The sequence below is a fragment of the Typha angustifolia genome, chromosome 5, assembly GCF_048772165.1.
Source record: "Typha angustifolia cultivar Huaian chromosome 5, ASM4877216v1, whole genome shotgun sequence".
Taxonomy (NCBI): domain Eukaryota; kingdom Viridiplantae; phylum Streptophyta; class Magnoliopsida; order Poales; family Typhaceae; genus Typha; species Typha angustifolia.
Window position 1 is genome coordinate 8,080,388 of NC_133243.1, and position 12,881 is coordinate 8,093,268.

At 39.5% G+C, this 12,881-nt stretch overlaps 3 protein-coding genes across 3 annotated transcripts; 2 read left to right on the forward strand and 1 right to left on the reverse strand.

Annotated features, from left to right (window-relative positions):
* Positions 1 to 102: 102 nt before the first annotated feature.
* Positions 103 to 3,331, forward strand: LOC140760330 (O-fucosyltransferase 24-like). Its single transcript, XM_073097252.1, has 6 exons — positions 103 to 723; positions 798 to 966; positions 2,039 to 2,128; positions 2,247 to 2,530; positions 2,645 to 2,903; positions 3,082 to 3,331. The coding sequence occupies exons 1-6, from the start codon at positions 233 to 235 to the stop codon at positions 3,298 to 3,300; spliced, it is 1,512 nt and encodes a 503-aa protein (XP_072953353.1). The 5' UTR covers positions 103 to 232; the 3' UTR covers positions 3,301 to 3,331.
* Positions 3,332 to 4,261: 930 nt separating this feature from the next.
* LOC140760156 (uncharacterized) lies at positions 4,262 to 7,419 on the forward strand. The gene is made up of 5 exons (XM_073096992.1): positions 4,262 to 4,752; positions 5,026 to 5,147; positions 6,114 to 6,205; positions 6,675 to 6,761; positions 7,012 to 7,419. Exons 1-5 carry the CDS (start codon positions 4,409 to 4,411, stop codon positions 7,120 to 7,122), a joined length of 756 nt encoding a protein of 251 aa, XP_072953093.1. The 5' UTR covers positions 4,262 to 4,408; the 3' UTR covers positions 7,123 to 7,419.
* A 343-nt stretch (positions 7,420 to 7,762) lies between these two features.
* On the reverse strand, positions 7,763 to 12,390 carry LOC140760157 (chromatin remodeling protein EBS-like). The gene is made up of 5 exons (XM_073096993.1): positions 12,092 to 12,390; positions 11,655 to 11,997; positions 11,497 to 11,565; positions 8,664 to 8,802; positions 7,763 to 8,158 (listed from the first exon to the last, which is right to left on the reverse strand). The coding sequence occupies exons 1-5, from the start codon at positions 12,162 to 12,164 to the stop codon at positions 8,132 to 8,134; spliced, it is 651 nt and encodes a 216-aa protein (XP_072953094.1). The 5' UTR covers positions 12,165 to 12,390; the 3' UTR covers positions 7,763 to 8,131.
* Positions 12,391 to 12,881: the final 491 nt, after the last annotated feature.

Here is a 12,881-nt window from a genome sequence, read left to right on the forward strand (position 1 = left end):
CAATTCTGACAGTCAACGATCACAAATCACTATTATAATACCAAAGTCGTTGGTACAAAATTACAATTCCATTGCCCTCTAAACCAAGCCATGTTTGGTGTAAATAATATATCTTATCAAACCTGCACCTTCTCCTTCCTCTCCTCTCCTCTCTTCTGTTCTCTTCTCTTCTCTTCTTCCTCCTTCCACCGCCATGGCGTACGTGATCAACTCTGCACGAAACTAAGCTACCATGTCTTCCTCTAACTACATCTCCATCACCCAAATGCCCATCTCACTCAAACTAAAAACACCCAATAAGACCTCGTCTTCTTCTTCTTCTTCTCCTCCTTACAAACTCCTCATCCCGAGTCCTCGCCGAGCCAGCCGCCTCTTCCTCCCGTTCTTAGCCTTCTTCTTCTTGCTCAACGTCTTGCAAGTCCTCCTCCCTCCCATTTCCTGCAAGAGCTACCTTGACCACCTCCGCCGGCCGCGGCCGTTGGACGAGTTCTGGCGGTGGGCGCAGTCCGGCGCGCCGCCGGTCAGGCCGTGTTTGAGTTTCAGTGAAGAGTACAGCGCCGCTCCACGTGGCGACGGGGGGAGGAAGTATATGATGGTGGTCGTCTCCGGTGGGCTAAACCAGCAACGTAACCAGATCATTGATGCCGTCGTGGTAGCGAGGATCATCGACGCGGTGCTCGTTGTGCCGGTGCTTCAAGTCAACCAAGTTTGGGGAGATGAGAGGTGCTTCAAGTCAACCAGATCATTATGTTTTTGCTTGGATCGGATTGGAGATTAAATTTTTTGATTTGATGCAGTGAGTTTGGAGATATTTTTGATGTGGGTCACTTCAAGGAGAAGCTCAGGGATGACGTGAAGGTGGTGACATCGTTGCCGGCGACGCACTTGATGCGGCGACGAGTCCGGGCGCCGGTGATGCCGTTCAACGCCGGCGAGGACTGGGTGCGAAGCAACTACGTGGAAAAGGTTTGTTGATCATGAGAATTTAATTTTCTTTTTCGCAAATCCAAAATTAGATTAGTAGTACTAGTAATGATGTTTAATTTGTAGTAGTGAAATGTTGTACATGTTCCATAATTGCATTTGCATAGATAACCCTCTAAGATTAATGGTTATTATACCCAGTTTAAGAGAAAAAAAAATAGGTACAATAAATGAGGTGTTGTGTAACTACTACTAGCACTAATCTAATAATATGCCAAATTTGTCTTGGACTCATGCCACTTATCTCACATACAGTCAGGCGAGTTGGGTGAGCTAACCTTCTTCAAACTATTAATTTTGATTCATAGAAGAATCTCACTGCTTATAGATAGTGATTTTGACCGTGATAATTAGAATTAACATCTTGCACATAAATTCGTTGTTAGATTGAGATTCGATGCGGGCTAAAATATACCATCGAACATATCGGATCATTCTAATCATACAGTCTTTGTATTCAATTTTCAGTATGATCAGAACCGTTAAATGTGTGTGATTGAACCCTCTCTTCTTGTATCTTTGGATGCACAAAAAATTAGGCAGAAATATTTTTAGGTTTGTAGTCAAGCAAATTAAACCTCTACAATTAACAAGCAGAGCTAGACCAAATCCCAAGACTTAAGGAACCCAAGAACTAGAAGCTTCATATGTTTCAAACCACTAAAAGATTCTTCCAACAGATTAATTGTCAGACAAATCTCTTGCATAGAAAATTCATTGTTGGACTTTGAAGAATGCGATCACATGGGGATTCTATTCTCTCTTCTGGACGTAGTAAAACCTCATTAGTTTGAAACTTTGAAAATCTATTAACATATAGATAGACTTCACATGGCCATAGACTGCCATTAATCTATAAGCTACATGATCTTATTTGATCCAGATTTCTGATAGAGAAAAAGTCAACTTCGGTAATCTTCGTAAACTACTATCGCTGCTGCTTTCACATCACAGTTAACTTCATCACTCCAAATAATTAATTAAAACAACTTGTTATCATAAAGTTCCAAAACCCTCTCAATCTTATACTAATCAAATAAATGTGTGCATGCAGCTTAGCAAGGACAGCGTCTTGCTTCTTCGAGCTTTCGACTCCAGACTGGCGAAGAACCTCACCTCTGATCTGCAAAAGCTTAGGTGCAAGGTGGGACAAATCACTAGTTCATTAGAAGTCTTGGGTTTTGTACGTAAAAGATCCCTAAAAGGTGAAATGAAAGCCAGTGCATGACCATTATGACTATAGTTTTGCATAACGTGTATAGGTTGCATTTGAGGCGTTGAGATTCCAGCGATGGATTGAAGAGATTGCAGACAGACTAGTGAGGAGGATGGAGGAGGAAGGGCCATACATGGCATTGCATTTGAGGCTGGAGAAGGATGTGTGGGTGAGAACTGGTTGCCATTCTGGGCTGGGGTTTAAGGCTGACCTCGCCATTGCAGACGAGCGTGCATCCAAGCCTGAGTTCCTCACCTCTCGCACCAAGATCACCCCTCACCAACGCTACATTGCTGGACTTTGCCCCCTTAATGCCAATGAGATCTCCTGGTATATAGTATATACTACTGCTACTACTCTCTTTTGGACTTTTAGGCTGCTGAACAAAAAATTAACTGAGCTAACTGTCCTAATTAAGAAACGAGCTTAATTGTTTTGTTTCAGGATGCTCAAAGGACTTGGTGCCTCGAGAAACACGAGGATCTACTGGGCAGGAGGTGAGCCCTTCGGAGGCCAGGATGCACTTGACCCACTGAGATCCCAATTCCCCAAGCTGTTCAACAAATGGAACCTTGCAAGGCCTGGAGAGCTTGATGGCCTCAAAACAAGGCCATCGGTTCTTGCAGCATTAGACTACCAGGTCTGCCTCAAGAGCCAGCTCTTCATGGCTAGCCATGGAGGAAACATGGCTCGTTCGCTCCAGGTAAACAATAAAATTCACACTTTATTAACAGTTAATCCTTTTATAATTCGGATTATGTTGTTAAATGTAAACTTATATTTCTCTCCCTCTCTCTAACTATACCAACTTGAGATTATTTGATTACTTAGCATTGCTAATTTTAATTTATTTTCTTCCATTTTGGCTGATTAATGAACAGGGGCATAGAACTTACAAAGGATACGGGAAGCCACTGAGGCCTAACAAGAAGCTATTAGTGCGTTTGTTTACGAATACGACTTTAAGCGACGAGGAGATTAAGAGGAAGATTAAACAAATACACGCGGAGTCTTCGGATTCGTTATACACTAACCCAAATCGCGATGTAATTGCTTATCCTATTCCACATTGCATGTGTACAAAAGAAGCTGGAGTTTAGCTTCAACATTAATATAATTATTTATTTATTAGTTTTTTTTTCTTTTCTTTTTTTGAGGTAGGCAGAATAATTGATTAACAAACAAGGATTACAATAAAAAGCCTGATACATACGTAGAGTAAAGGAGAGAGCGACGACTCTTTAACACAAACCCCACACTTAGTCTACAATAGACATCACGACAATTCAATTCAGACTATCAAGTCCGATGGCACAACACAAAATAAAATGAAGAACGGCTCGAAAGATTTACGAGAGTAAAGAGTTTTTCGTGTTCAGCATTATCAGCCTAATAACTGCAAGTTTCGTCAATCCAGCAGTCCAAGACACGGGGCCCTACGAATTTGCAAGGCAGGAGGACCAAAAATCACCCACCTAAAAATATAAATGAAAAAAATACTAACAACACCCTAATACTTTTGTAGAGCATAACAAGGTTATTCAATCGAGGACCACAAAAAATTATAATATTTGTAGCCTAACGGACACAGACACTAGCAACACAACCTGTTACTGAGTTCTAGACCCTCTTCCCATCAGGCAACACAACCTGTTACTGAGTTCTAGACCCTCTTCCCATCCGGAGTGCCTCCGAAAACGGTGAATAGTAAAGCACACACCAAGAGTGAGGTAGAGGGTACTAAAAACACAGCATATTAGTTTACTTGAGTTTCAGAGTATTTTGATATAAATTTTAGAATCCTAATTCAACTAAAAAATTAAAGCTTAATAAGCTATTAAATAAAAATCCGAGAGTCTAAAATTTGAGGATCATGGCACCTGGATCAGAATGGCTCTGCCCTCCACTAATAGTACCGAGTCATATTATTAATATAATATTAGAGAAAAATGTGGTGTTTTTAGTCATAATCTTGGAAAACAAGTTGGTAAAAAGACTTGTTACCCAAGACAACTTGTTCTTCAAATCTTCGTCATAAAATTCTAAACAAGACGTTAAAAAGTTGCCACGCCATCTCCAGACACCATGGAAGACATTTTATTATTATATAACAATGGTTGCAAATCCCAATTTAACCAACGCCTACAACCTGCTCGACGTAATACCCCAATCAGAAAAGCCCGAAGAAGTGCCAAACCGTAACCACGGATGAGTTTCCTCGCCGGGAGATTAGCCGCAACGGAGGGCGCCTACTTCCTCCAAGAATCCAAGCAACTCGTTGGCCGCCTCGCCCAGAAGCTTCCACCTTCTTCTTCTTCATCCTCCGCCTCTCCCTCCCCTGCCGCCGTCCATGATGCGGCCGACGTGCTCCCGGAGATCCTACGCCACTCGATCCCTATCAAGGGGACGGCGCCGGAGGCGGAAGCGTCCCTCTCCGCGACTTCCAAATGGCTGCTCAAGAACTCTTCTTCTCCTAGTGGCGTCTCGCCGGATGCTTTGAATCCTTTGAGAGCTTATGTTTCTTTGCCTCAGGCCACCTTTGGTCCCAAAAGGTTTCGCCCTTCCCCTTTGTATGCTCTAATTTCTTCCGGGTTTCATTCCTTTGCGTGAATTCCTTCATTGTTATAGTCCTCGATCGAATCGCAAATTTATCTCTTTTCCTTATAGGAAAAGTAGCGTCTTTTGTTATCCAATATATATTGCTTTATAAGTTTTTATTGTCTATAGAGCAAGAAAGCAGTCTGCTATGTTTATTTCAGCTTAAGCATAGTCGGCGAGATATATGGAACAGAAGATAACATTTTCCTTGTGGATCTCAAGTGCAGATGGCAACTTCCAAATGAGCAACCAAATTATTCAGCATCAACAGCTAATGAACTGCGGCGTGATAGATACCCTCCTGTGGACTCTGAGAAGCTGAAGTATGTGATAGCAGGATACTCGCAGAGTAAGTTGCTTATTGTCAATTGATAGATTTATTTTTATTATAACGAGATTGCCTGAGTGAAACTTTAATGTTTTGACACTCCACAATTTCTTAGAATATTTCATATCTTGGTTCATCTGTTGTTGCAATTGCATACGAGGGTAACATCTAACTGTATGTTATCCTTGTCAAGAAGAATTTTTTACGAAACTATTGGGATTTGTACTTTGTGGATGGTGGATGGAGATTGGAGAGATCTTATTCGAGTAGAATTTATAAAGCAATTGATATATGGGTAATCGGGTACAAGTCATGAGCTAATTTGTTGTTAGATTTCCATGGTATTACTGGAACAGTGGAAGTTCTTTTCTTAATAAACATGAAGTGCTGGGGATAATTTGACACGCATAAGGATCTACTTTTGAATTCTTGAGTTCTAACGAAACAGCAAGGATGCTTTTGAACACTTCAGTATTCTGTAGGAAAAGAATGAGCTTATGATTCATCATAAAGTGTACTAAATGGCAAGTAATTCATTTTTAATCTGTATAAAATTGAACGAATATCATGATTATTATTGCCAATAAATTGCGTAACTCAGCATCAGCTCATTCAGTGCTCTATTTTTTTTTTGTATATGCAACAAGCCAATAGATTTTTAGGCTCTGTTCGTTAAGAGGCGTAACCGAGTCATGAAACCTCTTGGAGAAATAATACACTCAAAAGTCTTGGCTTGATCAAATGCTTAATTAAATAACATAAGGATACTTCTTGCTTGAGCACCATCTTCAATAACACTTACCTGTAGCAATCCAAGCCTAAATTATCTATCATTTGGCCTGGTGAAGCTGTTCAGAGCTCTGCACTCTAGTCATGAGCACAGTCTATTACCCATGTGAATTGGTGTGCAGTACTTTCCAAGTGGCATTTCATGCAAAGCAACTGTGCTGCTTGCTTCTATGCTTACTAACCGTGCATTCTTTGTAGTTGGGAAGGCATTTGTGGCTGCTACAACAATAGTCTTTGGAGGGGCGGCAGTATTGTTTCTATATACCGCTCACAAGCTACAACTGCATAATGTAAGTTGTTGAATAACGAAACACTTTATTAAGTATTGACGAGTGGTTTTGTACAAGCCCAACAAATTTCTATGTTTTATCTAGAGCTATAATCCATGCCTGCTTTGTCTAAAAGCATTTACATATCTTATCGAGAAAAAAAGAAAAATCTTGCTTTCATGTGAATACTCTCATTATCATACTCATAGATTAGTAATCAGGAAAGATGAATTTAATAATTCAATCTCCATGGATCCAAGGTGGGTGCTATTAACTATTTTCAGTAAATAAGTAGAAGTTTCAGGAACTGAGCATTATATTTTATTTCATCGTTTTACATTCCATTTATAGCTTCACTTGAATTTTATCCTGAATGCATTTCCATTTACTTCAAGCTCTTTCTTGAACGTGTATTCTCGTGTGGTTTCTAAAAATGTTAGCATGTTAACTGTTATTTGTTTGTGAAAAGCTGAACTTAGCTATTTTTCAGACTGATGACATCAGAAATATAGGAAGAGATGTAATTCGACCAGGAGCTGATTTGGTGAAGGAGCGGATGGTTCCATTACGAACTTGGGTGTGCAAACTTTCCATGTTTCTGTAACAATGCCCTTAAAGAAATCATTGTATCTCTCTTGAATACCTCCATTTCTCCCACTAGCTTGATCTACTAGATTTCGCACATCAGTATCTTTCTCTATCATACCATTTCTTTTTCCTTATGTTTTTCAAAAAGAAAGAAACAAAGGTTTTCCTTCTGTAGCTAGATTTCTGTCATTAAAATAGATTCCTTTGCTATCATGAGCTAACTTTAACTGGAATTACAGGCGGAGAATATGTCGAGAAAGTGGCATATGGAAGGAGAAAGAGAAGTTAAAGAAAAGCCTATCATCAAGGAGCTTTCAAAGGCCTTAGGTGCTACTAGGACAACCAACTGATGATGCACACGACATTCTTGTGTCATGAAACGAGGCTATGTTTATGTGATGCTTGATTGTTGTATAGTTATATTATGTTCCACTAGTATCAATATATCAAGTCACTCTTGCTAGGCAACAAAAGAAGTTCTCCAAAGGACGAAAGACCACCTTGATTAGTAGTGTCGTACATATCAATTGTAAGCCAAAACCATTTATCTACATGTTGGTCCATATTGTTGTTTTACATTCTTACAGATAAAACAAGTTAAATATTTTTTTCGTAATATCCATCAATACATATATTTCTTACACTCAGATGATTGACTCATCACCAGACATACAAAGTACTGCTCAGGAGTCAGGATTGGGTATCTTTAGACACACACGGCTAACAAGCTGGTTAACTGCACCCTGAGCAGGATATGTTTCTAAGATCCAGTCATTTTTTCGCTGCGGAAATCAGACTATCTTGAAACAAATCAAGGAGAACCTGACGCTCTGTGAGATTTGAAAACTGCCGGTCAGTAACATTATGTTTTTATCCGGAATGCATCAAACAGATCAAAGACGATGAGATTATTGGGAGTGTTACACCAACAGGTGGTCCTCTGTATACAAACAAATAGATGTGTTGTTTAACCAAAAGAAGAAAAGTGAATAAAGTTTTTGACTCAGTTTCATCCATGGCATTCGTCTTCATAACAAGTCTCTGGCGAAAACATACACATCTAAATAGCCTGACATCTCTCTCTCTCTCTCTCTCTCTCTCTCTCTCTCTCTCTCTCTTTCTCCCTCCTAAGGACAGTAAGCTCTGTAAAGCAAGACTTCGCATCCAATACTAATTGCTAAACATCCTAACTGTACTTCTCTGGACAAATTTAACCAAATATGCCATTAAGTTAAAACAACTCTCTTGTTTCTGCAAACAGTTCATTCTCTCTGTACATTTTTCATGTTTACCAATGAAAGTGATGAGCTACTTGTGATAAATTTGTACCTCCTCACGATCCAGCATTCATATCGGCAATCACTTTTTCCGCCTTTTTGACTCAACCTGCAATAGACAAACCAAAAGACACATAAAAAGATCATCAGCTAAATATAAGGCATCAGGTTGCTGAGATTGTGCACAAGTCCTATATTTCTCAAGGCATTCCAAGCAAGTATATTTCTCAAGGCATTTTCACTGGTATTGTCTAAGATGCGAACCAAATTCTCATGCTTTCATGTTGCCAAAAAAATCGGGCTGATTGGGAGAGCATGCATTTGCACTAGTATTGACTGTATTGTCACATCAAATTAAGAAGCATCACTGATGGGCATTTAACTGCAACTGCCCAAAAAGTAAAATGGACGACATTCACATAACAGAGAATAAATAAGACTATAAGAGTTAAATAGTAGAAAGAATCCGTTATAGCCAAACCCAAATTGTTGTAACGGCAGAGAATTAGTACCCTGTAGCATGGAGATTTTACACAGGCAAGGAGCCTCACTATAAGGTTATAGTCTAAGAAGATAATCACATAAATGAGGATGAATAAATAATATCATTTCACCTTCGGCTCAGATTTTGGTGAAACTGGATGTCCATTCGTACTTCTTTTTCCATATCCTACAGATGTGCAATCTGAACACAGGAAATGATCCAACTTTTTGGCTTGTTCAATAGTCATGCCCATACAAGATGGATGAAACCTGCCAAAGTTGAAGGTGCAAGAGATGAATCTTTCATTACATACAAAAGGAAATGCAAATTGTACCGTAAGAAAGGAAACATTAAAATTGAAGAGAAACAATCATCTCCACTCCAGCGAGCTTCCAAAGAAAGTCCATCTGGCAGCCTAATGCAAATATATTGAGCAAACAAACACATGATTGATTGATCAATTGACTGAAAAGACGTAATTTAATTTACAACTGCACCAAGTACATTAGTGAACTTGTCTGTCAAGTATGAAAGGGGAATAAAAAACCAGTCTTCTGTTTCCCACAGGAAATTTGCAAATTTTAGAGCATAGATTAATTTGCTTATACCTATCATCCCTCTATTTCCAATTTATCTAAACTTTAAACAAGTCAGTAGGGTCGTAGGAAACACAAATGGAGAATTTATCCAAATAAATCAATAGTATAAAATTTTAATTTTCCTACCATATGAGTCAAAATCATTATCCTTAAAGAGTTTATTGAACCCTTAAAAGAATAAGGTTAAACACGCTTGCAATATATAACAAGCTAGCAAAGCCACAATGAGCAAAGAAATCCTATAAATTCATGTCTTTCATTGTGAAACAATATCCACCAAGATATCACATCAGCAAAGTCATGATAATGAGGTCCAGAGATCGTGGGTGAGCCCAATTGCTTAGGAAATAAAGGCCTTGTCAATTCTTGTAGATCGAAGAGGTCCGATATGCAAGGATGAATGGATGGCTATCAAACAGATGAAATTTAGTTTGATTTTCAACACATCCCTCAGATTGGAAGAAACCTAACATATACAACTTTCCTCATCAGAAAACCAAACAGACAATGACATGGAATGTGGAAATAACGAATATCAACATAGACAAAGTACACAAATAAAACTTATCAGAAAACCAGACAGAATTGCATGCAACGTTGAAATAGTGTATATCAACATAGACAAAGTAAGCAAACAAAACAAAGAGTCTTCATTGACAATCAGAAGTCCCTTCTAAAACAGTCCAGTTTTAAGTGAAATTTTATGCAAGTAAATCTCGAAGTTTGAAGTTTAAACATTACCTGAATCAGATAAAAAACAGCTGTAATATAATGAACCAAAAGGAGATAGCAGATATCCTCTGCTTCAGAAAAACCGTTTATCATTACAATAGGTGTCAATGGCAGGAGGTACAGGAGTCAACCAACGGCCACAGTCCTCTGCTTCCTGATAAATACTAGGAACAGTTGTATAATATGGAGGACTCAAATCTCTCATCCAAGAATTACCAAGACAACATACTAAGAAGGAAACAGGACACATCTAGTGAAAAGGGCCTAAACCGTTACTTTATTATCCCATGCAGAAAAAGGACATGGTTATATCAATTTGGAATTATAAGTCATGAATGTTCTTAGTTTCTGTCTATGCAGTAAATTAAGCAGTTTCAATATTCAAGTATTTCTAAGCATGTTGGAATGCATCATCATCGGTCTAATACATTTTACAGACATGCACATGTCTCGGAGTGACAGCATGTCTATTCTTTTATTGGTCAATGAGTATATAACTTATTGATATCAAGCAAATATATAGAAGGACCACAAAGAGAATTTCTTGTATCTGCGTGCACTTTGGTAATTTCATATAGCTGAGTGTTTGTTTGTAAATGCACGTCTCAGGATGACAGAACATTGATTCTTTTATTGGTCAACGAGACTCTAACTAACAAAAAGGATATATATACAATAATAAGCACTCAGATATATGACAAAGAAAAAGAATAGCATAAGAAATCTCAGGATGCTTTAACATCAAAAGTTCAACAACACAGCAACACCCTCCCAATATTGCAATGACCATTTACAGATAAATCTTCCATGCGTGAAGGAAAGAAAAGAGAAAATTACAATCAATCATAAACATCAAATGGCCTCTATCAATCGGAATTTTACGATGATCACTGCACTAATCTTATCCAACTTTAAGGTATTTAATATTGCAACATAAAAAATTGCTTCTTACTGCCTAGCCAACACCAAAACCAATACAGGAGAGAAAAGCTATGGTCCATGTAATATTTACCATAACTAAATTTGGCATTTGAACACCATTACAACATTCGACAGAATGACACCAATAAGATTCACTCAAATCAGAGGTGGACAAAAATAAACAGCCAAGTATGAGTTCACAAAATATTGTCACACTTCTTTCACAATGAATTGATAAATTCTAAGCATACTATTTGTCTATTTCTTCTCAAAGTTCTCTGTAACTACTAAACCTCAGAGAGGAAGTGTACATTCTGCAGCGCGGTGCTAAATCCCAGTGGAAATACTAAAGTTTGCATACTTTTCATTCCAATGGCCAAAATCACAATAAAGAAAAGAGCTAACTCATTTTGAAACAATGATTGGTGTTGTAGTTCTTCAAAATTGAAGAAAGAAAAAAAGAAATGCCACAAGCATCAATAGCTCTGAATCAAGGAACAGTTCCAAAAGCTCATCAAGTGCGCCACCCTCAACCTTTAGCAATAAACAACACAATGGATATAGGAATGCTAATAATTCTATCACTACCACTCTCTTCAACAACGAAATTTGATAGCTCAAGCATCGCTAGTAAGTCAAACTCAAGAAGTTCAGCTAAAAAAGTAAACTTTAGCAAAAAGAAACAGAAAAGAGCAGAGTCTCTTATCTTACCAGTCCTTACATCCGTCACACTGCACCATGAGATCATCAGGATTATACGGCATTTCGCACTTGCAATACCTTCATTAACATTACATCCCAAGCATCAGAAAACGCCATAAATCACGACATATTGAGAAAAATGAACAAAAGGGGCTAAATTTCCATACACGGCAACCCGGTCGGGGGTAAACGCGCCGGTGGCGGCCTTATACTCGAATCGACAAAAGTAGTCCTCGGCCCCGACGTTCTCGAGCTTTGTGTAATTCTTAAACGAGTGCACGATGCACTTCCCTTCGATGGTATGCGCGCTCTGGAGGTCGTAGTGATCGGACAAGAACAACTCCTTGGCGCCGTGGAATTGCCTCCGGCCACCTATGGATTCCTCGGGGCGGTAGTACCACCGCACGTAAACGGTGACGTTGTTTCGGTGGTCAGCCTCGATCTTCTCCACGCGTGCGACGTAGGGGGGCTTATCCAAGTCCGATGGCCTCATGAGCACGCAGTCGCCCACTATTCAACCAAGAAATGGGGTAACTTACTCGACTAACTCGTTCCCTATCGGAATGAAGACGGAAAAGACGAGGAGGAGATGGGGAAAGGATACCTTTGACGAACTTGTTGGTGCCCTTGATGGTGTAGGAATCGAGGTCTTTCTTGCCGGGCTTCGTCTTGGCCATTACCAGCTTGGTCTAGCTCTTTTCGCAGCTCTTCCCTTGGACTGTCTCGTTCTCTCGCTAGATTTAGCTAGCAGTGATGCTTCGGAGAGTGCTTCTCTAGATCTTTGCTTCTGGCAATGAGTTCGGTGGAGATGATAGAGATGGTGATGGAAGGGAGAAACCCTAGGAGAGAGAGAGAGAGAAAGGAGAGAGAGAGAGAGAGAGAGTAGTTGGCTTCTTGGCTTCCGACAAGCTGGGTCTCCAGACTCGATAGTACAAGATCGTATCCAATCCCTGATGAAGGAATTTGCTATTTGCCAATTTACAACTTTTTGTTGGAGTCATGAACAGTTGAGTAAACGGACGCAAGTCGTTCATACAACCGGGGATGCACTCTATCCATTTCTGTAGGTTGGGGGAATTTGACCAGGTAGGGCAATTGAGTTTAAAAAAAAAAAAAAAAACAAATTGAAATATTGAATTTGAATCCATTCATGATACATGGATTGGTTGTTATGTATGAGTTGTTAGCAACTCGGCATGTCGGTGACCCCATCCATTATCCATATGGCCATGCATGATGGAGATTGGGAGGTCATCGAGCAGCAGTGATGTATGAGGAGGGAGGCATCGTACATGGCAATATGGCATTGGTCATCTTAATGGAGCCATGGAGGAGGTAATATTGTTTGTGGTCTCCGTACGTGTATGCATGTCGGTGCCCCATCTATGTGGGCA